The 24,771-nt window shown below is 35.9% G+C and overlaps 1 protein-coding gene across 1 annotated transcript in view; it reads left to right on the top strand.

The window, feature by feature from the left end:
* The window catches only part of ARID2 (AT-rich interaction domain 2), a 104,498-nt gene that overhangs the window by 34,483 nt on the left and 45,244 nt on the right, over positions 1-24,771 (top strand). The window contains exons 4-5 of the mRNA XM_027892908.1: positions 22,303-22,436; positions 23,233-23,451. Coding sequence (XP_027748709.1) covers positions 22,303-22,436; positions 23,233-23,451 — 353 coding nt within the window. The remainder of the gene's footprint in view (positions 1-22,302; positions 22,437-23,232; positions 23,452-24,771) is intronic.

Here is a 24,771-nt window from a genome sequence, read left to right as displayed (position 1 = left end):
GGCATGTGAAACCAAAGAACTGAAGTAACAGATGCTTGAAAGGCTTTTCATTTTGTGTAGCAACTAATTTCTTCCTACAAAACCTAGATTTTAAACAAAATTTAAACCCTACTGCTTTAGCAAGTAGATATGACAGCAAGTTAACAAGTCTTCCACCAGGGTGCAGTCTTTTCTAAGGATTTCTAACACCTTCAGCTAAGTATCTGCATTTTGCATGTAAATATTATTTTTCTGCTGCAGCTATTACAGGCACACAATTGACTTTATTTTTCAGTATGCTCTTGGTGGCAATCTAATTGTGTTACCTCATCCTGTTTAACACCTGAGACAAAATTAGGTGAGATCAGTTTAATGATAATGTAATGTACAATCATCAGAGTCCAACTAAAAAAAAAAAAGGTTAAGTCTGTCTCACTTTTTTAAAATTCTCTAGAATGAAATACCTTCCTCCACCCTTTCTCGAATATTCATTAAATAAATTCACTGTTGCCTTGTGTCATTAGCTAGTCTCAGGCAACAGTAGGAGTGAACTTTTTCCATATGAGTTAATAGGGTGTTAACATCAAAGCTTAATTGTGAGTATTTAAATTCTTTACACATCTGAACGACCAGCCAAAATACAGCCTCCCAGCTGACGCTGATATTTAAGTAAGTACTTTTAACTGTGTGTCTGAGTTGCAAGTCATAGGACGAAACCTGATCCATTTGCCATGTCTGCAGTGAAAACACTTTAAGCTGTTATGGTTGTCTTGTTTAGATATGTAGTAAGCAAATGTTGCTTTTATTATTGTCATCCTAACTGTTCTTTGGGATTTGTATTCATGCTATGCACTGTTCAGTGTAACAGGAAAATTATCATGATTTTACTTGCTTATTCTTGGCAACAACTGCAGTAGCCAAAGACCATTTGACCAATAGGCTAGATATTTTGTTATGTATTTGTTGTATGGATACTTCCATTGTGACTTGTTAAGAGAAAGATATAAATCATTTGTGCACAAGTCAGACGTGCTATATCCGAGGACACCTAAATTTTCTTCTGGGACAAAACCAATGTATTGTCAAGGGTATTTTTGTGTTTTAGTGTCACATCATCTATTGCAAATGTGTTGTGCTTTTGGCTAGTCGATATTACTGTTCGTATAAAGAAGTGTTACAATTTCTAGGTTTGATTGCACGGCGCTCTTTTCAGCATTTAGAATTGGATTCTTTGAAATAATGCTTGTACCCAGCATATCGTATCATTAGGGGTTTTCAGTACTGCTTGAAAACCAATAACAAACTTCCTGTCATCGACACTGGGACGATGAGAGGGAACAAAAGTTTCCTAGATGAGTCATCTTTCATGCTTAATTTGAAGATCTTTATTAGGTAATTGAAAGTAAAATAACAGTCTTACCTAGGAAAGAGTTGTACAAGCCAGCTCAAGTAATCTAAGGGATTACTGATGGAGAAGGAATGGGCTCCTTCTTTCTGTCCATAGCTGTGAACTTCCATAGCTTATTTTTTCACTGGTTTTGGCATTTTTTACACTACTCACCACTCCCCCGAGATTTGATGAAGTTTAAAAATAAACTAGTGCAAGAAGGAAAGAAAAGTTTTTAGAGTTTTCCGTGGGTGGGGTTGATTGGAGAACAGTTGAGAAGTCAGAGCCTTTACAAATCAGTATAGCAGTAGTAGCATGCTATAGCACAGCTAGGAGTGAGGATGAAAGATGGCAATGGTCTATTAGGTTGGACAGTCTGGGAAGTGTAACTTACTGTAACATGAACTGCTCCTCTGGGGCAGCATGATGTGATGTAACTTCTGGCTCTTAGTCACAGTCTCCTTTGTGCCAGCTTCAGTGCCCTCCTGACCCCAAACTCAGCTGCTTCAGTCACTGTACTGCAAAGAAATCTCTCTATATGCACGTTCACATGTAACTCTGCTAGTCTTTACACACCTATGCACTTTCCAAAATGTTTTCTGCCACTTCTGTGTGTGGAAAGAGCTTGGCACGGGGGTCAAATGGATACCAGAGGGAGCAGTAATGCTTTGCCAGGGGAAAGTATCAATATAGCAGCTGCAGTTATATCTACTCCTTTTGCTATCAACCACATTCTTCAGTCTTAGTAAGGAAAAAAGAAAAGTGAGGGGGGAAAAAGTGGGGGTTTTTTGATAGGAATTTCTGCACACAGGGTTTGTATTTATGCTTGAACTCCAGAGATGATCAAGACTATTTTTTAACATTGAACAGCTAATTAAGGAAATGTTTGCTTGTTGATTGTTTAATCAAATAAATTGACCATGTTTGTAATGAACTATTTGTTTGAAACTACGATTGTGAGAGTTTGGGATTTTTATAAGTGTAGTAGATGACAGGCTTTAACAACTACTGATATCTTAAATACCTTTTCACTAGGGAGAATACGTGATTTTGCTGTATTGCTATCAGTAATAAATGAGCCATGGTAACAGTGTATTGAAGATAAAACAGTGTTTTGTTGTTCGTTTCTTTTCGTTTTTTTAAAGACTAGTTAGTAAGTTGAGTTACAGCTTTATTTTAACTCTGTCTACTAATTTGTGTGACAGCTGTAGATTCCTAGGCTGTGTTAGGGTTTTTGTTTTGGTTTGGCTTTAGTTAATGAAGCCAATCTATATAAGGGATATATCTTAAAATACTGAGACATTAGAAAACCCGATTAAAGGTTTCCATGTCATTAAAGGAAGGCCTGAGGTCTAAATCCTTTACTTGAATCCAAATTTATTTGTATTCAGTATTCTTAGAGCAGTTTAAAGACGAGATGTAGCTAAATTGACTTCTTTTTAAGTAATATTTAAATTTCTGCCATCTTTCAGTTGTACGTTTGCTGGCTGTATTGTATTAAAACAGTTTAAGTTCAGAAGGTAAGCCTTCTAAGGCCCCGTGAAACAAGGGTAAATGAGAATAAATGTATGGTCCTAAATTATTTTTTTAAATAACATGCACTCAGCGGATCTATTATTGTGGCTGTGGCAACTAAAAAGAAAAACAAACCAAAACCAACTCACTACCCCTCAGTGATAACAAAAGCATGTGTCACACTAAAGTTATTTGACAAAGTTATGAGTTAAATCTAGATTGGATCCTAATCGTGCTTTTATAAGCTGGATGACTCGCCTTTCTACTCCTCCCTCTCTTGTCTGTGCCATAGTCCAGTGTGAATTACTCTGTAGGTTGCTGATGCAACCCTTTGTATAGGTTTTGCAGGCTCAATAAGGTGGAAAAAATAAACTCATGCCTTGCCTCCCCCCCCACCTGAATTTGTTGATACAGAGGAGGCCTGTGCCGAATTATCTCATGTTTTGCCTTCACATCTGTGTAGTTTAATTACTGTGTGGGTAGCCTGGCTGATTGAATGGAGGTGGTGACTCTGCAGCAGAAGTACAGACATCCCTGCAGGGCTGTGGCACCTCTTGTTTGGAAAAACCTCTGGCTCAAGGAAGGAACTTTGTAAGAAACTACAGCTGTCTTTATTGCTTCCTGACTCCATGGGGTGAATAGGTGACGGAGCTGGAGAAGGCGAGCTGGCCACACTCTCTATGCAGCTGATGTTTCTTGAGGGAGCTTTATGTTTGTTCATACAATTTTTCAAGTTATAAGTAGCTTACAAGGTCACATAAAAAATGTATGGTGTAACGTGTAATCTGCATAAACCCAAACTCTGTTATTTGCATAGTGTTCGAATGAGTACTGGTAGGGCCTGTTCTGAGCTGATTTTGGAGGCTATTGGTTCTGGCAGCCACACAGTAATAGACAGAAATCTGGCTGAAGCTGTTACTGTTATGAGGTATTATGTTACGTTTACCCTACTTTGCAAATGGTGATGTCAGATGTGCATATAAATAAGCTCTTGAGCAATCTAATTATTTTCAGGTGAAATTGTCTCTGCTTCCTTGTATGCACAGCTGAGAACATCAGTGATTCATGTGCTGGTTCAGGGGTGCATCAGATGCTTTCAGTTGGAAACAGCCACATTTATCAGCAGGGAGGGGCAGGTGGTTGGGTGGTGATGGCTTCAGTTGTCTGATTTTTATCTGCAGCTGCATGTCTGTCAGCACCTTATGTTAGTTTGCTCAGTCAAAAGCTAAAACTCAGGTCAATATCTGACAAACATACTTTCCTGTGTTTAGGTCAATGTGCCTAACACTGTAGCGCAACTTGATGCCTGCTAAACATGGCAGTTTAAAACCCTCATTATGAAAGGGCCAATCTGGTTGTAGTGTAGACAAATCTGAAATTGTTGGATTTCTAACATGGGGAAGTTACAATTATGGTATGGATAGTCCTTCTTATTTTTCCACTGATTTCTGGGAATAGTGACCTGCTAGTAAAAAGAAGTTAGATGCTTTGGAGAAATGTGGATGACACTGAAATTACATCTTCAATTTACCCTTATGGTAGGGACTGCATTCTATGGCATGCTTGTAATTAAAACTTTTTACAGAATGCAAGTTGTTCCTTATCTTTTTGTTCTTGAAAAGGCTAATTAGCTAGCCATAGTCCCTTGTTACTAGATTAGCTGCAGGCTGTTAGTCACAGGCTTTTTTTTGATCCTACCCAGTGTGAGGTCAAACAAATTTGAAGCACTCTTGTAATTGCATTTAACAGTATGTTACAATAGCATACTGTATTTTACATCTTTTTTCGTTGTTAGTCAAAAGTATATTCTTTTTGTTTCCTTTAACATATTGTTTTCTCACAAAATTTAAGTTGTTTCAGTGATATCTTCATAAAATAGCAACTGAAATCTGCTTTTCTGATGTTCACGGGTGTTTGTTTTTTTTAATGGATATTGGTATTTCATAATGTTACATCATTTTGATCTATACATGGATAAATTTAAAATAACTGCAGCTTTAGGCTTCTTTATGTACTGTTTCAGACTGCTCATGCTCTCATACCATAGGCAGCAACAGTGCAGGGATGATGTAATCACTGCTATAATAGGGGTTTCTGTTGCATCATGAAATTGCTGAAGTTGACTTTAATCGCTTCCTAGTTTCAGCCAGTAGTTGCAAACCTGAAATGAAGTGATATCTTTTCATCATGTTTGCACTTCAAACTTTTCAGTTATTTTACTCAAAAAAACATCTCAAGGGTAATACAAGATTGAAATCATAGACAGGAGGCTGAAGGAAGGTTTCCAGAAATCCTTTGGCCCTCCCGCTTGCCTTTTCCGGGGTAGAAGGAAGTATAGAGGGAATATCCTGGCAGATGTTCTATTGCTCTCTAGTAATTATTTTAAACAATTAAGAAATTTCTTAGCTTAAACATGTTCTCTGTGTAAATTCTTACGATGCCCTGTGGCAGGAGACTATGCAGGGGGAATGCAGGACTGGGCAGGAATGCTGGGAAGGATGAGCAACTGCTTATACGACACTATTGATGAAAAGGTACTTGTTAAGCTATATACTGTTAATATTACAAAATTTGATAGTCTAGAAGGACATGGTGTTTAATAAAAGCTGCTTGGAATCATTGTGAACTTCAGTTTTTGCCATCAGTCTGTTTACTAGCTTTCCCAACTTATAAAGATTTGGAACCTCATTTTGATGAGATGTTTTGATTGTGTAGATTTATGTCCAATAAGCTACTCAAGTTGAGCAGTATGTAGCTCTTTTAGACCCTATGTACATCACTTTATATCGTCCTCTTTTATACAAATGTCACTTAAAAGGAAAATCATGTATGAGAAGTCAGCTGGCCCATGGCAAAGCATGGTTTTAATATGACCGCTGTTTTACTCTTCAGTTTTTCTTTTCCCTCTCTTCGCAGTTTTTGTAGTGAAATGGAACTAGTTTTTAATGTTTAGAGAGCAGTCATTTAACAGAGCTGGAGAAGGAAGCCAGGAATGTGGTGCTTACCTTCATCTGACAATTTTATTATGCCATTATAGTAACTTTAAGCAGCTGGGAAGAAATGAGCAGGTTTTTTGTCTAGATTCCTCTCTGTCATCTTTTACAATTTGTAATCTTCCCTTGTTTCCCATGAAAGTGAATGTTGTTTCACTTTCTCCTTCATCTCTTCTTAATCTGCACCATGCTGAAAGTTCTCTCCGTGCTTTCTGACAGGGTCAGCTGCTGTGGGCACACTGCAGCCAAACCATACATGAGCTCTGACAGCCAGGGAGGCCTCCCTTCCCTGCCACTGTGTGCGCTTGTTCCCGAGGCCGGCCTTGTCCTATGCTCTTTGGCTGGCATGTCATTTGCTATAGTTTTTATTTTCTGACTTTGGAAAATCTAATTTTGATTTTTTTTCCTGGTGTTCTTTCACCCTGGTTATAAGCCTAGTACATTAGAGTATAGAGTTCTCCCAGTCTTTGTTTTAACTCCTAAATCAGAGTCCTCCTTCCACAGTATCTCACTGACTTTGCAATCTTAAATTCCTTTCTTCAGTTTCTTTTTTCTCTTTTCAAATTCTTTTTGTGTTCTTCTATAGCACGATAATCTCAAAATGGTGAGGTTATGTTGATAAGATGTAACTTGATACATACAGTTATAAAATTACTTTTATTTCATTTTTAAAAATAATATCTTCCCAGTAGTGGCCACAGCATGTTGTTTTTAGATCATCCATGTGTGGTAAAAACTTGTTACTCCAATATGTAGCTAGTTTCTTGTCTGTCTTGTGTAAGTTCCTTGGATCTGGTATCATCTGGTATGCCCCTGCTCCCAAGAGCTTAAAACTTATTTTAAAGTTTAATAATATGTTCCATATCTTTCCCAAAGGAAGCTACCCAGAATAAATGTTCAGATTATTTGGTGCATGAATTAGAGCCTTTGGTCTGTTTAAAAAAAACCAACAAAAACAAACAAATCAAACCAACAAAACAACCCCCCCAAAATTACCAAACAAACTCAGTTGCATATTTGGTGATGAAGACAGAGGGCAGCTTGCACAAGTGGTGAGAGAACTGGATATGGGCTCTATATTTGTATTGGTCAAGCTTAATGCAGCACAGCTTGTGTAAGACATGGTTTTGAGACTGTTAAAAAAAATGACTGTTAAACTACTTTGGGATCTGACATCAGCAATTCAGTGTGTCCTGACTGACCCTTGTCCCTCATCAGCTCGCGGGTACTGCTCCCTCTACAGCCTATATATTTGTAAATATGTTGACGATAGTACAACATCAGCCAATTTATTTCAAGTGTTAGATAACTTCATGAAACAGTATTTAACAATTTAAAACTTCACTGCTCTCAGATGTTTGCTGCAGACTTTGGCTGGACTCAGAACTGTTGAAACAGAGGTGGATGAGTAGTTTATTGGGAGCATTTCCTGTTCTTCTGAAGGCAGAGTCAGCTTGAAATCAGTGATTGAAGTAACCTAATTTTTTCACTGAAGCAGAAATGGATTTACTTGGCAGAGGTTTGGGTAGGCTCATTTCTAGGAAGGGTTAGCACCTTCTGCAATTGCTCCAGTAGTTTCTGTACCAATTGTATGCCTGAATGTGGCGCCTTTTTTTTTTTTTTTTTTTTCCAGTGAGAAGGATACAGTATATCAACATAGTTATTTGAGCAGCTAGGTGGTGCAATAACCACACTCCTACTTTTTTTTTTTTTCCTTTTTTAATGGTAGAGGCAATGCTTTATTTTAGAAAATACTGGAAGGCATTTCTTATTTACTAGAAAATTTGCTAGTTTCTATTCATGTTTTCAATGAAACCATATTTGGATGGAAATTAGAATTTCTGGATTAAATAAAAAGTACCTTAAATATACTGGATATGTTAAAAAGTTTTATCTAAACATGTTCTGGCTTAAAAATTAATTTGTTAAATTAGATAAGTATGAAGTGTAGTTGATGAAGTTATGGATTGTTTCTTGTTGTCAGAGTATTTATTTTCAAAGGCATGTAATGATGCAAAGACATGCTAAGTAATCTACTTGTTTGGGGCCATACAGACCTTTCAAGATCTGAAAATCTGACCATGTGTCTTAGGGCACCTCTTTTTTTTTTTTTTTTTTTTTCCTAATTGTAAAAGGAAAACCAAGTTTTAATTTTCTTATTTGTTTAAATGAAAAACTAAAATACCTGTATGGATTTGATCACAATTCCTATGCATTTTCACTTTGAAGTATTCTGGTTTTTACACACACAGACACTGTCATTAACCCTTGGAACAAAAGGGAAACTAAATCTGTTCCTTCAGAACTTGATTTTTATTACAGGAATTAAAAATGTAACTCACATTTTGTATTTTTGAGTCTTCAAACAGGCAGAGCTATAAATTTTTTTCACATGTAAGTTTTCTGAATTTCAGGGGCTAGAAATGAGGAAGACCTGAGGTGATTTGAGTGTAAGTGTTCATATTATTCTGAAAATGATAAGAACAGTGGCCATGGTGTACTGCAGCTGCTTAAAATATCTACTACTCTAGGCTCTTCTACTGAATCTCTTTTTCAAAGAGAGAAAAATAAATGAAAAATGGGGTGGTTTAAGTGGAACTGAATGTTACTTAATAGAAGGGAATATGTGAAGAGAGAGGTTCTTAGAAGGGGGGGAAAAGAACACAGGAAGAAAAGCACTTTTAGCCCCTGTAATTTCTTTTGTTGCTGGACAGGTTAAAGCTTCTCATAATAGCAGACAGAGACTTTAAAAGGTTGAATATTTAAGAGGTGTCTAAGTAAGTTTTCTTGAAAAGAATCCCAAAGGACTTCCATTTTTATGAATTCTAGTAGTAGTAGCATCATCATAGTGAGCTGTGATCACCTTAAGGTAGTTCTCAAAGAAAATGGTGTATGTGGTTTGTTCCTTCTGTCATGGTCTTCCCAGGGGGCTGGATGTTATTGCTGGCTTAATGCTTTTTATGCTACTTAAGGATTTACTCTTTACCCCAGCTGTTACAAATCATGGCTGTTACATGTGAACAGAAAATACTGAAGATTTATTTTTAGTTTTCTGTTTGAAATTCACTTCTGAGAAGATTTGCTCTTTTGTAGAAATGAGCTCTGTGTCGTAGTAGAAGATTTCACTGGCCAGAAGAAGAATCTTAAAATGTGTCCAGAGTTTATGTGACACTGAGGTAGCCTGGTGTCACAGTACTGAGTACCTAAAGAAACAGACCAGTGCCATATGCTGGTCTTAGCTGGAAACTTAGGAAATGTGTCTTTTTCTGTGGAAGTATGCTGTTGTAAATCAGTAGGTAGGTTTTCAAAAACCTGGTTGTTTTAATCAGATATTATACAAGAAGCCAAATGGAAGGGTGAAGAGAAGTGTAAGTAACAAATCTAGTCATTATATGCTAGAATAATACAGAATCTTAAAATGGTTAAAGATATAGAGTCTGTAGTGCATACACACCCTGCCCCCTTGCCATCGTCAGGGACATCTTTTACTGGATCAAGTAGCTCAAAGCCCTGTCCAACCTGATGACAGCCTTTAGAACTATTCAGAATTTATGCACAGTATAGAAGACCCTGAGGCAAGAAAGAAAACATCTGGACAATTATCTAGGAAAATGTTTGTTTACTTTCTTATAGATTGCTTAATACAGAAACCATGTGACTTTGTTGGCTTTCCATAATGAACTTTTTTTCAGTCTTAAAAGTCCCTATTCTTTACCTCTTGAAAAGGTACACAGTATGTTAATTGCAAATCACTTATCTTCCCACAAATTATTTCAATTCAAAATACAGGTAATACAATAAGCTTTACTGGGTTTACGCAGGATTTGAAAAGGCTGGTCAGTGCACAGTAGAGGATCAGGTTTTATCTGCTCTAAACCACAGACCACCAGCAGGGGCTATATACGCTCCAGACATTTTATGATACTTAATACCTGAATACTGTTGATACTGTGGTGGGTTTTTTAGCCTTTCTATAGAAGAATCTAGTTTCTCTTCCAAGTATGCTCAACATGTTTTTAGTATCTGTATGTCAGTTTTATATAACCTTAGAGTTTGAGTGGTTTTATTATGTATTTCACAACAGCATTCTCACTGAGTAATTTGTTAGATAAAAGTAGAGTTGCTGGTTTATTTTTTTCCCCTTCTAATATTGAAAAATTCTCTTCCTTCTGCCTCTAAAGCAATTTGCAATGATTATCTTCAATGCCTGAGATGGGTATTTCCCAACAGGAAATCTGATCTTTGGGCTTTATCTGTATTCATCATGCCCCTTTGCTCTCTTTCTTCTGTCTTTGTATATGTTCTAATGGCTTTACATTACAGTTATAAAAGGCAAAAAGAAAATGCTTATAAATTCTTCGTGATTATTATGTTGCTGTTAATTTTAAAATCCCTTCCGATGGAGTGACACTTCATCTGTTGTTCTGCTTTTCCTCATGGTTTATCAGAATTAGTGTTAAGCCAGAGGCCATCTGTGTAGCATTCAATGTTTCTCTGGCTATATCTATATTAGTGAATTAAGTGTGCCTGAGGCTAATTGACACAACATGGCTCCTGTCCTTACTCCTAGCCCCAAACCAGGATAGCTATATCCAAATTTACTTCTGGGAATGGTCGTCTTAAAAAGGATGGCTTCTGAACGATGCCTTTTAATTGCTTGAAAGAATGCAAATTGGCCTGGACAGCAATTGTTTTGGGCGCTTTTCTAACAATTCAGTGGTACAGGCAGTTCATTTCCATGCACAGGAATGCTCACAGCCCTGTTTAACTGATTTAACTGGTATAGATGTGTAGCCTTTACAACTCTAGACAGCTAAATCAATACATTACCTCTTTATCATCATCTCTAAATTTGTGCTTAGCTACATTCTCAGAATGCACAGGGATGCTTTAAGCTGTATAACTTCATATTGTTAGGTGATGAAAAAATGTAAAATTAGTCATTATTATTTTAGTTTCAGTCTGGATAGGTTTGTGTTTATTCAAAGCATATGGATATTTTTGATTGTTTTTATGAAGATCAGATTGCATTCCTTCTTGCAAACTGATTTCTGGTAACATTTTGAGATAAAGAAAGTACTTGCTCCCAAGGCAGCTTTTTCCCCCTCCGCTTAAAACTTCAAGAATTTATGTTCCTAGTGTGCAGAATCCCAGCAGGATTCTCTTAATCAGATTTTTTTTATTCCATTCTTACTTTTTTCATGAATATTTGATCCATCTGATAAAGTGTTCAAGAATCAATAATTTTTATGGGTTTTTTTGATATACCACATATATAAGGAGATTTAAACTAGTACATTTACTTTAGTTATGTGGTCAGTGTGGAATACAGACTAACAGATATATTGTAAATAGATTTAATTACAGGAAAAGACTGATTCCTAATACAAAGGCAGAAAAGCACGGTTGTTAAAATTGCTGAATTTGCGCAGAAAGTAATGATGAAATTACAGATAGTTACATGAGGGAAAAAATGGCAGTATATTTTTAATAAAGACTTGCAGATTCAGTAAATGTAAGAAACTTTGACAAGCATTAGAAATCAGTAAAATCTGCCTTTTTATTATGTGTTTTATGGCTTTTTTTAGGAACTGTTGAAGAAGACTGAAAGAAGTATTTTGGAAATGTTTACCATGGTGGCTAGAGCAATTGCCAGAATCTAGAAAAGCCATTCCTAGGCTGCTGTTTTCATGAGAATCAAATCTACAATTACTGTTCTCTTGTATAATACCCTTCTAATTACCAGTCTCACTATGTGAACCTGTGGGCCCTTGTCAAAGTACTGCCATAATGTAGCAAAGAGAATGGATTAATAAATAGACCAGGGAGAAAGGGCCATTTTCCAATAACTAAGATAGTACTTTCACTGTTTATAGTCTGGACTTTTAAGTCTCTGAAACAGCTGACATATTTTGTGTTAAGACTGAATAACATTCATAAGCAACATTTCTGTGTTGGCATAGTTATAATGAAGTAGACAAATATGAGGTGCTACAAATTTTTAATGTTCTAAGTTCCAAGAACATTTTTGTCTTACTGCAGCAGTCTCAAAAATGTGTAATGTTCCTAAATTTCACAAACACACGAGATAAGTATTTGCAGTTGAAAAGAAGTAAGTCTTTGCAGATGAAACAGATTCCAGTTTAGCAATGTGTTTTGAGTAAATGTGCAGTTGTAAGTATGTGATGTGCAGCCATTCACATTGTGCTATTTTGCTAGATTATGCCTTTATAGGATAAATTTATTCTTCATAACCAAGACAAGGTAAGGAACTATTACCGTCTGTGATAATGTAGATATCTGTGTTATTTGTAATGGTTTGAGAGAAACTCAAAGAACTGGGAATTGTTGATGGGATAAATTCTTTTCAGGGCATTATTGTTGCATAAATAACTCTTGTGTAATGGTTAGCAGGCAGAAAATTAGAGAATTTACTTCTTGCATGCAAACCCTCCCCAGTCAAGTTTCTCTGAAAACAGTAATGAAGTCCTTGGAAGTTCAAAAGAAAACATTCTTGTGCAAAAAATACCAGCCCTCTCTATTTACATGTTTGATAGTGGAACTGTGAACTAAAAAAAACAAAACAAACCAGGAAATCACTTCCTTAAATTTATGTACTAGAAGGCCACTTTTCATCCTGAGTTTGGGGAAAAAAGCTAAGACTGAATTGCTGTAAAAGTTTTCAGTGCAAACAACTCTTCGTTCTGTGCTCTGATAGAATGTTGTGATGCTTTAACAAGTGTTGTTTCTTTCTCCACTTTCTTTTGTGCTACCTGAACACAAAAAAAAAAGAGGGGGGGCAAGAATCTGTATCCAATTTAAATTTCATAATAGTTAAATAATAGACAAGAGCTATGATGGGCAAATGAAGCTATACTTGTTCATAATGCATGTAGTTTTCTTCATATAGTTAATAAAATGTTTGTAGGTTACTTACATAGCTTCATATAGTCAGCCGGTTTAACAGCTACTCATGCTCACCTTTCTGAAAGTTACACAACTTTGTATGCAATATGCATTAAATATGTATTTTTGTATTTGCATTAAAATGTTTTTGTATTTGTAGTTGCTTGTATGTGGAAATACTTCCGGAACAGCTGTAATCTGTGGTGTTCGAAGTCTGTAATTTGTTTTATGTGCTTTTGCTTGTTTCTAATCTTGTGAGTAGTTAAGAGATTTTTGGCTTTGGTATTTGACAAAAGATGAGCCACTATTTTTTAACGGAAGTCCCAGCTTTAAAATGTGCTCGAATTTATCACATTGTGTAGGAATGGCATCTTTGTATTCTGGGTTTCTTTGAAGTAAATATGTATTTTATAGATACACATTTAAAAATATTTCCATGTTAAATAGTCTTATTAGATGAATACTGTCAAAACATCACCCAGTCCTAGGTTATGTTTGTGAAAGAATGCACATAAACAAATGATTTTTATTTTAGTATTTACCTGTCTCTTGGTCATCTAAATAGTGTTCACTGAATGCAAGTTTTTGTGTTCTGTCCAGACTCTGTTTTACAAGACTGTGTATAACTAACACTATGTCAGAAGCTCTGTTAAGTTGAAAGTATTACTATTAATGTATCACAATACATTTTACTGTGCAGAGACGTTCATTTGTATTGCTACCAGCTTTGCAATGGATACACAAATACTTAAAATTGTTGTAGAGGCTTTTATAAGGTGGTGGTATTTGGGGTTTTGGTGGTGGTCTGAAATAAAATGTCTGGTGTGGGTGGTAGTATGTTGTTGTGACTTGCTATGCACAAACCACACAATGTTTAGTGATAATTTCCTGCACGTGCCTACAGAGGTTCCTAACTTGTACTATTTGTATTAGTGCTTCTTTGCCATTCAAATACTCTTGAGTACAGGCACTGTAGGGAAATCTAGGTGGTACTGTAGATTATTTATTAAAATAGAGTAACTTTGGGGTTTTTTTTCAAGAATTTGTGAGAATATTATAGAGAAAGTAACAAATACGGAGTGTTCTGATGTTTTGCTTGAAGAGAGAAAGTCAGACTGCAGTTACACTTGAGACTTCATGTCATCCTAAATGGCAGCAGAATGACTATATTAGTAAGAGGAACGCATCTGGGAATTGCCTTTGTTGAAAAGTTAATTCCCAGATTTATTCTGGAGAATTAGTACTGGTAACAACGATACAGCTCAGGTATTCCTGGATGTGAAGCCCGTTTGGTCTGATGGAACAGCTACTGAAGCGGTAAAGGGTGGTGCTGGTTTTGAATAGTTTTTGGCAAGAAGTGAGAATGCAGTAGAGGAATTAGTCCTGTAAAATAAGTGTGAATCCACAGCTGTGGGTCACAGATTTAAAAAATTAATGAATACAAGCTTATATAGCAGTTTATTTATCCTGAATATGTTGAAGTTCCTTGTAGCACCGTTTCTTGGGAGGCTGATGTCATCAGCATCAACCCCAGCCACCTCAGTCTTTTGAAGTTGCACTCCAGCACCATAAGCACTTTAGTTGGCTGGCATATGTCTTTTATTATTTCCTTGCGAAGCTGGAGCATTATTAGTAGAAAAGCATAAAATTTTACCCTAATTTCTTTCCTCTTGTTGTTCCTATAGATATTAAGAAAGTATTTTCAGTGACTTTAGAATGATTTTGCATTCTTTCTTTTTGTGATGTCTAACAAAGTGAAACTTGCAGGATTGCTGATGCCCATATATTTTAGACTTCTTCTGAAAATAAATACTGTATCTTGCCTTGACAAAGATTCAGAATTCCATGAAGGCATGTATTTGATTTTTCCCTGTTTGCAAAGGCTTTCTGGGTAGGATAAGACATTTTTAACTGAATTTCAAACAAACTGCAAATTGGACCATCTATCATGTAGCCCCACATTATCTGTGTTACAAAGTGTTAACAGGTTTAAATTCGAGTGAGTGCAATTATTAGCTTGTATGTGGATATGTTAAAAGGGTTTGGACTGAGTTTACTCTGCACAGGGCCTTCTGAGTTCGCTCACAGTTTTCCTAGCGTGACAAGAGTGTTGTTAGGGTGGAGGCTGGATGGTGGAATCCCTGGTATGGTGTGTACGGTCTGCTGGGCCTGCATGGGAGCTGATTCCAAGCAGGCTGGCTCAGGCTGGCAAGACAGTCCTCTGGGTGCACATCATGGAACACTCAGCCAGATGCTTAAAAAACTCAATTGTAGGAGTTTTGAACTGATCTGGCAAGCTGGCCAGGCACATCATCAAGAGTCTTGATTTGGCAGCCTGTCCTATTAGATGGTCACAATAAACCAGAAATCAAACAAATAATGCTGAGAGTCACATGTGGAGTGTTTCACTGGAAGCCTTATGTGAGATAGGCAGTTTCTGAGTTAGACAAGGTGAATATGGAAAACACAAACATTGTTTTTAAAGGATTCAGCTACAAGTGTCAGTTCTGACAATTGGATGTAATTGTTGTATTAGAATTTGTGGTGCCCTCAGGGCCAGGGGGAAAAAAAACCCTGAAAAGATTACTCATGACACCGGAAAAACACTCAAGTTGTGAAATCAAGTTTGAGGCAGTTTGTTGGTGTATGCTAAAAGTTTGAGCAGAGCCTTGGAGTGGGTTGTTGTGTTGGCATTTCCAGAAACTATTTAGCATAACTCTCGGGACAGTGAACATCTATGAGGTGAGTAAAGAAGTTGGACATTACTTGGGGAAGATGCAGGTGCAGCTTCATGAAGATCTAAGCAGGAGTTTCATTGCAGCGTGTGGCACCAGTCTCCGCTGTGTGCACCAGCAGCAACAGCAGAGTTTTGGCCCTGCTGAGAAACAGCCTTCTCTGGGATTAAAGTACTGCCTGCTATTATACTTCATAATTGGATCAGATTTTCAAGTAACTGTATCAGGCATAGACTCAGGGTATAGGACTGTAATGTCTGATAAAGATGTTATCTTTTAAAAAACGTTGCAGCTTTTGATTGGCATCACAAGCTCCCGAGTTTTCGTGAGTTCCTTAATCCTTCAGATCAGGGAAAGAGGTTGAATTAGGGGCAAAGAGGGGCCATATGCAACAATTCTCACTTAAGGTGGCACAAACTGGAATATTCAGTAGTGTGAAATCCTTATTACAGTAGGGATTTTGTCTCATCACTATCTAGGATGTTGTTGTTAATAGGATTGCAAAGAGGGAGAGGGAGTACAAGGGAATGAGCAGGAAGAGTGTGGCTGTCTTGCTTTGTAGCAGGTGCTCAGGCTAACAGAGCAAGTGCAAGGTCATGTTGTCAGTTCCTACTGGTAATGCTACCAGAAAAATAATTTCATGAAAGGTGAGGTGAAGAGCTGTGGTAGAAATGGCACCTGCTTGTTTTTCAGCTGAATGCAAAGATAAGGAGGGAACTGAAAGTTGGACCGTGATGGTTGATGTTTTGCCAGGCACTGGCAAGTTTATGGTGTCCTGGTAAAGGGAGCCAAAATACCCAGATGAGCTAGATGTTTTATACTGTTATATAAAAGAATTTGTGGTATACCCTAAGCCTATGCAGGTCTACTGTTGGTAGGAATTCTACATGCCCCTAGACGTAACTATTGTAGACTTCATTTTATTTGCATTTTTCCCAAATATGTGAAAACAAGCCTGAAAATAACTTGGCTGAATAAAACCCTGTCTGCTACTTAAGTAAGTGTTTCTCGTGGACAAAAATATTATTCATCTTCATAGAACTTATTTTCTCACAGACTTGAATGGAACAAAGTGACTTACCAATTCTGTTCCTCTGACAGAACTTCAGTAATATGTTAATTTTGCCATAATAATTTTCAAAGGTATATAATCTTTTAATTTCCAAATTGAGAGATCGTTAAAGTAACCAAGTTTTCAGAAAGCATTGAAATCATATTCCCTTTGAAAAAGTAGCCAGCCTGCATGTGTCTGTCTGTGGTTGCCTGTATATTTCCCAGTTTCGCAGTACTTTGCTTATAATTTAATTCTAGCTATTCACCAGACCTGTATGAGTTTTGTTGGTTTTGGGGAGTGGTGGTGTTTCTGTTTAAGGGGGGTGTGGATTTTTAAATTTATTTATTGTTACATTTTATTTATTTATTTTGTTTATTTTAAGTTAAGTCTCTCTAATCAGAGGTGTGATCCAAGCTGGAAGGCCAGGAGTGGCTGTAAATTGCCACTGGGTTTCATTAATTTCAGTTTCTTGAATATTTTGCATCATGTACAATATTTTGCATCCTGTGCACCTTGCACTGGATAACACCAGTTCAGGATGACATGCTAACAGTGTGGAGCACCTTTCCACATGTGTACAGAAGGCAGTTTTCCTCATTACTCTGTTTTCACCAAGGCTTCAGCATAGTACTTAAGTGGGCTTTTTTTAGAGGCATCTTTGAAACTTTCATATCCCATGTACCCAGCTTGCTTCATTAGTAATTTCATTCTGGTTCCTCATTTAGTCAGTTGCTTTAATTCTTTTTTGTACAGATTAGCTATATCTTTCTCTGTTGGGACCTCGTTGTTCAGTTGGCACTGAAATTAAAAGAGAAGATTAGAGGACTGAGATCTATGTCATTGATGTATACCACCTGTGACTTTGTGAAATTAAGGAAGCATGTTGAATTCCTGAAAACCTTCTTCTGTGTTCAAAGTATACACTTCTAGCCTGTAACTACAGATCTAAGTTGTTTTGAAACACAGGATTAGCCTTTTGTAACTCATTATATGTATGAGCATTTACACAACTGTTTTTCAGTAATAGAAAATTGTTATTTTTAGATTTCTTGTATATTTAAAACAAGACATTATTTCTGTGTTTATGCTGAAATATTCTGCTGTTTGCGTAGTAGCTGTTTTCCAGACTGGTAAGATCAGAATTTAAGACTAGTAAAGCTCCTGTACAAGATAATTTACAAAGCTCCTTCTCTACACTAAAATTCCAGGTCATGCATTTTCTCTGTAGGAAACTAAAGGAGTGTTTGGAAGATTGAGGTCTGTAGAACTGTCTATAAACAGTTGATATTTTGTGTAGCATAAAGGAATCATACTGAAAAGTCTGTTATGGTCTGGTTTTTTTATGATTGAAATTCAGTATTACAGTGCTGCTAAACTCAAGGGACTGAGAAATACTGAAACGTCCTCCCTCTATACTAGCGGTATCTTAAAGGTAACAAAGTGTTGTGTTAGAGGTGGGGAAAGTATTTCTGTCATTTGGTTTTGTTCTGGGGTTGTGTTTTTCTTGGGGTGGAGAAGACAGGGTTTAGCATTTGTAAAATATGCTTTGGGATTGCTGAGGGCTATTTATTTTTTTTCGTTTGTGGGTTTTTTTCCTCAGCAAACTTGATAGTTTGGGGTGAGATAGCAAAAGAGGATTGTTTGAAGAGGTGGAACCTCAATAAGTTGAATAGCAAAAAAAAGAACTCCGAATTTAGGAAAGTGAAATAGGTCTTGTCTTAGCCTAGGAAAAAATTAGATCATCACTAAAGGTTAATTAGAATCCTGTTTTTCTCTGAAATGCTTAAAAAGACATTAGTGAGTACTATGTGACAGTCATCAACACAGTTTTAGTTTGCAAAAGTTTTTCAGAGAGAAAAGAAGGAAAGCAGATTTTTGAACTTTCCGATTTTCTGTGTGTGGCCAAACGGTTTTAACACATTTTAATAAAGTAGTTATTAACAGAGGAATATATCTACAATATTCTTATTGTTCAGCTCTGCTGGGCCATGGCTTTAATAAAAGCATAAGGTTAAGCATTTGTATTTTAAAGTATGGAACAGCATGGTTTGTTTTATGGTGTACATTGCCTTTTTTTATTTTAATGCTTAAATAGCTGCTCAGTAGAATGGTAGAATTGGTAGAATGGACAAGTCCAGAATAATTTGCAACCTCTGTTTTCGAGTATCCTATGTTTCTGTATAGACACTTTTACTTCATCTTATTAAATGCTTTTATGAAATCTTATTTTCAGTAATGAAAGTGTTTTTGTGGTAAGTTGAAGCTTTGAATCAGACCAGTATGAGGAAATTAGCTCTAGTCCTTGCACTGCTGAAGTCCCATTAGACAAGCTACAGCAGGGTAGAAATGGTACATGCACCATCCTCAGCTGTGTAAACCTGCTTTTCCCCTGCATCAGCTCCAATATTCATCTGACCCCAGTTCACTTCGAAAAATCACTGAAAAGCTATTGTAGAATCCTTTAGTTTGCAAAATGAGCTTTCTGAAGAGTGAGACAGTCAGAAGGAGGGAAGGTCAGGCTGTCTCTGAGCTAGTCCTTTAGATCTTGGCCATAAACACACAAACTGTTAAAATCAGTTGGATTACAGATTTGATTAATCTGGATTAAGACTTCGAAGGCTGTTTTTTTTCCTTCATGTGTCTTTTCCTCAATTTCAATGGCTTTTGGGGATCTCATAGGAGTACAAAACAAAGAATGTGTTTTGTGCATGTGTAGGAAAGATTGCTATTATAAGTTGGTATTAGAAGTTATCCTAGTTTTGAGAAATCATCATTTCATCATTGGTCACATCAGTTAGTACAAACTCGTGTAAACCGCGATGACTGTGATGTCAGATTCAGTAGTTTATTGAGCTGTTTGAAAGCCAACGGACAAATGCTGGTAGCAGATAGAAGACGGGACTTGAGCAGTGAGCAGAGTTTAACTGAAAGTATTTTAATTGTTCTCATAGTTCATTTTGCACCAGGGTAAAGCAGAAGTGTTGTGGTCCTACATACAACATATGCACATACTACTTACTCACACATAGGTCAGGATCCTGCAGAAGTATGTTCTCTTTCAAGATTTTAGAGGCTGCTATTAGATTTATCTTAAAATACTGATCACAAGTGCACACAGGTGGGAGTTCAGCCTGGCAGAATACATAAGCCATGGATATTTTTTTAGCTGGCAGTCACTATAGTGTTTTCTGCACTCAGAAGGGTCAGAGTAGGGGAGAGGTACTGGCCAGCATGTAGCTGTAGATAGTTCAGAACAGTGAGTCTTAAATAAATGCTTCTGTCACTGGAAGAATAAAATATTTTCTAGATGATTTAAAACCATGGATTTCTAGCTTTTACAATCAGAGATAAGTGTTTTGTCCGAGCAACCTTGTTTGTGTAGCTATGTTTGAGTATCTGCACAGTTATTTTGAGAAACCAGTACAGATATGCTTTAGAGAAAGGAGTCATGGGACACATAAGATTGCATAGTAAATTATTTACCAGGCATTCGTTTTTTAACTGTACGCATGAATGTTTGGCTATGCTACTATAGTTTCATGCTTTTAAAAATATTTTTATCAGTTATGTTCCACAGTGTGTGTATTTTTCTCTTCGTTACTTTTAAATTGTTTAATCCCCTACTATATTTAATATTAATCTCCCATGTAGAGTTTGAGCATGATTCTGAAGTGAGCTCTAATATGCTCTCCAGAGTTTGTATGTCTAACACACACAGATGTGTATTAAAAACCCTTACTTATTTTGTTGTGGGTTTTTTATAAGTTATTCTGAAATGTTAAGTTCTCAAGTAGATGATAATGTAGAAAATGGAATTTGTCACATCTATCTTTTTGTGTGTATATGTGATTGTTGTATCTAGTGATGTAATGTTCATTTATGGAATGCTTAACAGTTAATTGATATTGGAAGGAAATTGGTTTTTTTCCTATTTAATAGAGATTGAATACCTGAAAGCAAATAATAAGGCAGAATAAATCTATGGTGTTACTTCTCTGAAAAAAAAATGGAAGAGGAAATAAATTAATAAAACAGTTATGTAAATACTTACGTCTGACTCTCTAAATTACCTTTTAAATGCAACAAAAAAAAATAATAAAGGAGGGAGATGTGCTATTTTATTTTTAATTTTCCCCCTTTTGCTTATATGCTGAGAATCACCTTTTGCTCTATAGAAGCTGTGAATTGTGTTTGATTTTAATCCTTGGATATAAGATGTAAGCTAGAGGAAAGAAGTAGGCTAAAAGGGTATGGAAATGTAGTGGAAGAGAAAAATTAAGGTTAGATTTTAGGACAGGCTTGAGCTATGACTTTAAAGTAAAGTTAAAAACAATTTTACAGTTTTACTTTTTCTGCAGAATTTAATTTGGAACCTGACTCACATAAATAAGGTTTTTTTACTTTAAAGATAAAAACCAACCATATTTAAATGAATTTTTTAAAATCCTAGAAGCAGATGCTTGTGCAGAGAAGATTTTTGCTGACTACTTAACTCACTCAAGAGTTTATGTAATAAGGAGGGCGCTGTGTTAGTGGTTCACATAACAATAACATATGTAGTCCTTTGAATATCCTAAACCTTAGTCGGACATGAATCATGGTTGTATTTGCTAACATTTTAAAGGTATGGTTATTGCTAACATTTTAAAGGTGTGTCATTGATATCTCCCTCCATGAAATAATTACTAATTTAATGCATGTGGAATATTCCTCGATGGTCAGTGGTAATACTGTTTTCTTAAAATCTTTCTGATTCACCATGAGTTAATGACATCAGTGTCTACAGACAAAAATTAGGTCAAAAGCTTGGTTTTTCCTCATATATTAAATGTTTTTAGCATATACAAAGATAAATGTTTTAAATTAGTACCTGATTATACAGTATATTTATTTCATTGACTTGGTATTGTCATTTTGCAGCACAATTAAACTTTGCAAGTTTGGGCAGCTGTGATCTTGACTTAATTTCATGAAGGGTTTTGTAATTATGAATCAGAGTGGAGTTAAGGCTACAGTGTACCTTTGAAATTGACTTTATGGTACAAAGTTACAGTTTTTAATGCTAAAATAACCCTTAACTGAGATATTTATTTTACCAAGCTGATTAACTGTTTACTTTTGCTACACATAACTTCTGTTCATTCTTTGTGCAGTATATCAGCATTTTTTTCCTTAAGAGGTTCAGAGGGATTTCCAATACTTACTAGCTGCAGCCATGACTCACAACTTCTAATCCTGAATTGCTGCCCTTGGTATCCCTGAATTCTCTTACTCTTGTGTAGCTGTTAGGACTTGGTATACTGTTTCCCCTTAGGCAAGGTAAAAACAAAAAAGTATTTTTTTGGACCTGACCCCAGTATATGTTTTGCTAAACCTATACAGAGTAGTTTTTATGATCCTTTCGTCTGCAGAGTTATCTTGGGTAGCAAAAGCAGAAGCTGATTTGGGAGAAATTGACTTACTCACAAGCAGACTCAATAGGTTGCAATTTATCTAGGTGTCATTGTTAAAAAATGTGAAGAAATTTAGTATCTAAATAATTCCACATATCTACATTTTCTGTATCAGGTGTTGTCAGTCTGACTCAGTTCTGTTTTTTACCACTTTGACTTTTGTTTCCGGTAAATTCCTTGTTTCTACAGTTGGTTTCCTTTGGCACTTCAGCTCTTGGGGTGAAGCATTTACTCATACTGTGTATATACCAAACACCTTTTTTTTATAATTTTATTTCAGATATCTAGAAAAGTATGAAAAAGTCCATCATTTTGGGGAGGAGGATGATGAGTTACAACCAGGCAATCCAAAGCCACAACTTCCCATTGGTGCAATTCCAACTTCTTATAACTACCAGCAACACAGTGTGTCAGGTAAATTTTTGAGGGCAAAAGTGCTATTTTTTAATGTGTGTGTTGATATACACATACGTAGATATATATGTATATGTGCATGTATGTATATATATATTTTAACAAGCTACAGAAGTAGGGTATAGATAAATTTAGAATATTATTAAAACTATCAAATCTGTAGGACACTCAGATAATTAATAGACTTAGAAACCTTTCCACTGTTAACCACAACCAAATAAATATGAAAATCCATAAGCTTGCTCTTTACAAATGTTCTCCTTTTTAATTAGCAGGGCTGCATAGTTACTTGTCTTACAAAAAAATTACCTTGAAAATTTGCAGAGTGTGTTTCTGTCAGTCTGTTATGTCTTTACATGGAGTCGAATACTTGAACTGAGCTTACAATTAGTTAAGCTCTAAATCAGAAGCTGGTGGGCTCTGTGGAATGGATGTGCAATTCATTGCATAGAAATGGACTCCAAATTGTATTACAATTCTATTCTGCTTTAATTAAAGCCAGTGTTTTCAAAACTTTTCTTTGGGAAAACATGCTGCAGTATTCCTTTCTGGAAATGATGAAGGAATTACTATATAACTAGAAAGGTACACAACAAAGTAGAATGTGTTTCAATATTTTGGCCTAAGACTAATGGAAAAAATTGTACATTGAATACTGTAAAAACTTGCTAAAACCCATAATACTTTATTTATAAACTTTTCAAAAAGTTTTATTCATGGTAGTATTGCTTAATATATCATCTCAATGTAATTAGTTTAGCTGTGAAAATGTTATTTGTTTTCTTTTCTTATTTAGATTATCTTCGTCAAAGCTACGGGCTGTCTATGGACTTAAACTCACCAAATGACTATAATAAATTGGTGCTTTCACTGTTATCTGGACTCCCAAATGAAGTGGACTTTGCAATTAATGTGTGTACTCTCCTTTCAAATGAAAGCAAGCATGTTATGCAGCTTGAAAAGGACCCTAAAATCATCACTTTACTGCTTGCAAATGCTGGGGTGTTTGATGACAGTAAGTATGTAACAACATTTTGCAGCAGAGTCTCCTGTTATAGCATCTTTCACAACCCTTGGTAATTAAAATGATAGTAGCTTATTTCACTGTAATATATCTATTTTTTCTTTTTATCTTCTTCACAATTACAGGTTCTATCAGGCATTGTGAATGTCTTTTAAGTTTGGTAATTTAAAAGCATTATTTAACGGTTTAGTGAAATGTAAGAATTAGCTTTTTGTTGATAGAGTTTAACTGTTCAGGATGCTGAATTAATAGCATTGGATTTCCATCTGTAGTGTATTACTACTTCCTTCTGAATTCGTAGGACCATGCCAACTTCATAATTTTTTTCTAATAGCAGTTGCAAATTTAAAAATCTGCAAATTTAAAATTGAGAAGTCTGATAACGATGACTTGCTAAAAGTTTTATCCTGATACTTCACTACACATTCGACCATAGTAAAATTCAGAATATAAAAATAATGAAATAAAAATCAAATTTTCAGAATTAATTAATTTGGTAGCACGTAAAATTTGGAAGAGTCTATTCCATCAAAATACTAAAGTATGTGAAATAAATCCTCCTCATTTTTTTCAGTGTGGCGTCGATGCCAAATTATGCCTTGTTAATTGTTTGTTTGTCTTTCTGTCAGGAGAGGGGTCAGACAAAAAATAAGTTGACCTTAACTATCGTAAAATCATAACAGCATAGCTCTCTTCTTGGAGTGGTGAGGAGGAAGTATTTATAGGGTTTATGTGCTTTTTTGGGGGGTGTGTTTGGTTGATTAGTTTGGATTTATTGGGTGGTTTTTTTTTTTAATATTGAATTTCAGAAATTGCCACAATAAGAAATTGCTCCAAGTATCAACCTACTTTGCCTGTGTAAGCATAAACATTATGTCAAAGATTCTGTTTTAAAATTCTGGGGAAGAACCAGAAATAGCCACTGTGTACTGTTTGTTTGGGTTTTTTCAGTATTTAGCATTTTTACTTAACGATTTGTAGCATTAGTTGTCCCCAGTATTGCATTAGTGTCCTCCAGCTTCTCTCTGCTCTCTGTTTGTACACGTGCCCTTCTGATACCATTAGACCTTAGTCGCTTGGTGTTTGCACCTAGTCCAGTCACAGGATTTTTTGAAGGAAAACTTTTGAAAGGAAGCTAAAGGGAAACTTAGTCCTGCATGTTAGTGATTCCAGAATGCTTGCCTTCTAGATTTATGGGGTTACCATCACTCCCCTGTTCTTTTGGTAGAACTTCTGTGGATTTAGGAGTTTGCAAATAATATAAACGAGTTTCGTGTTACTATTTAATGATTTTTTGCATGTTGCAAAGGT

Source organism: Empidonax traillii, unplaced genomic scaffold (assembly GCF_003031625.1).
Source record: "Empidonax traillii isolate 1590-97213 ecotype Southwest subspecies unplaced genomic scaffold, ASM303162v1 scaffold374:size1477467, whole genome shotgun sequence".
NCBI lineage: Eukaryota > Metazoa > Chordata > Aves > Passeriformes > Tyrannidae > Empidonax > Empidonax traillii.
The sequence above is the reverse complement of the archived record's forward strand: the minus strand, read 5'-3'. Positions and strand labels throughout refer to the sequence as shown.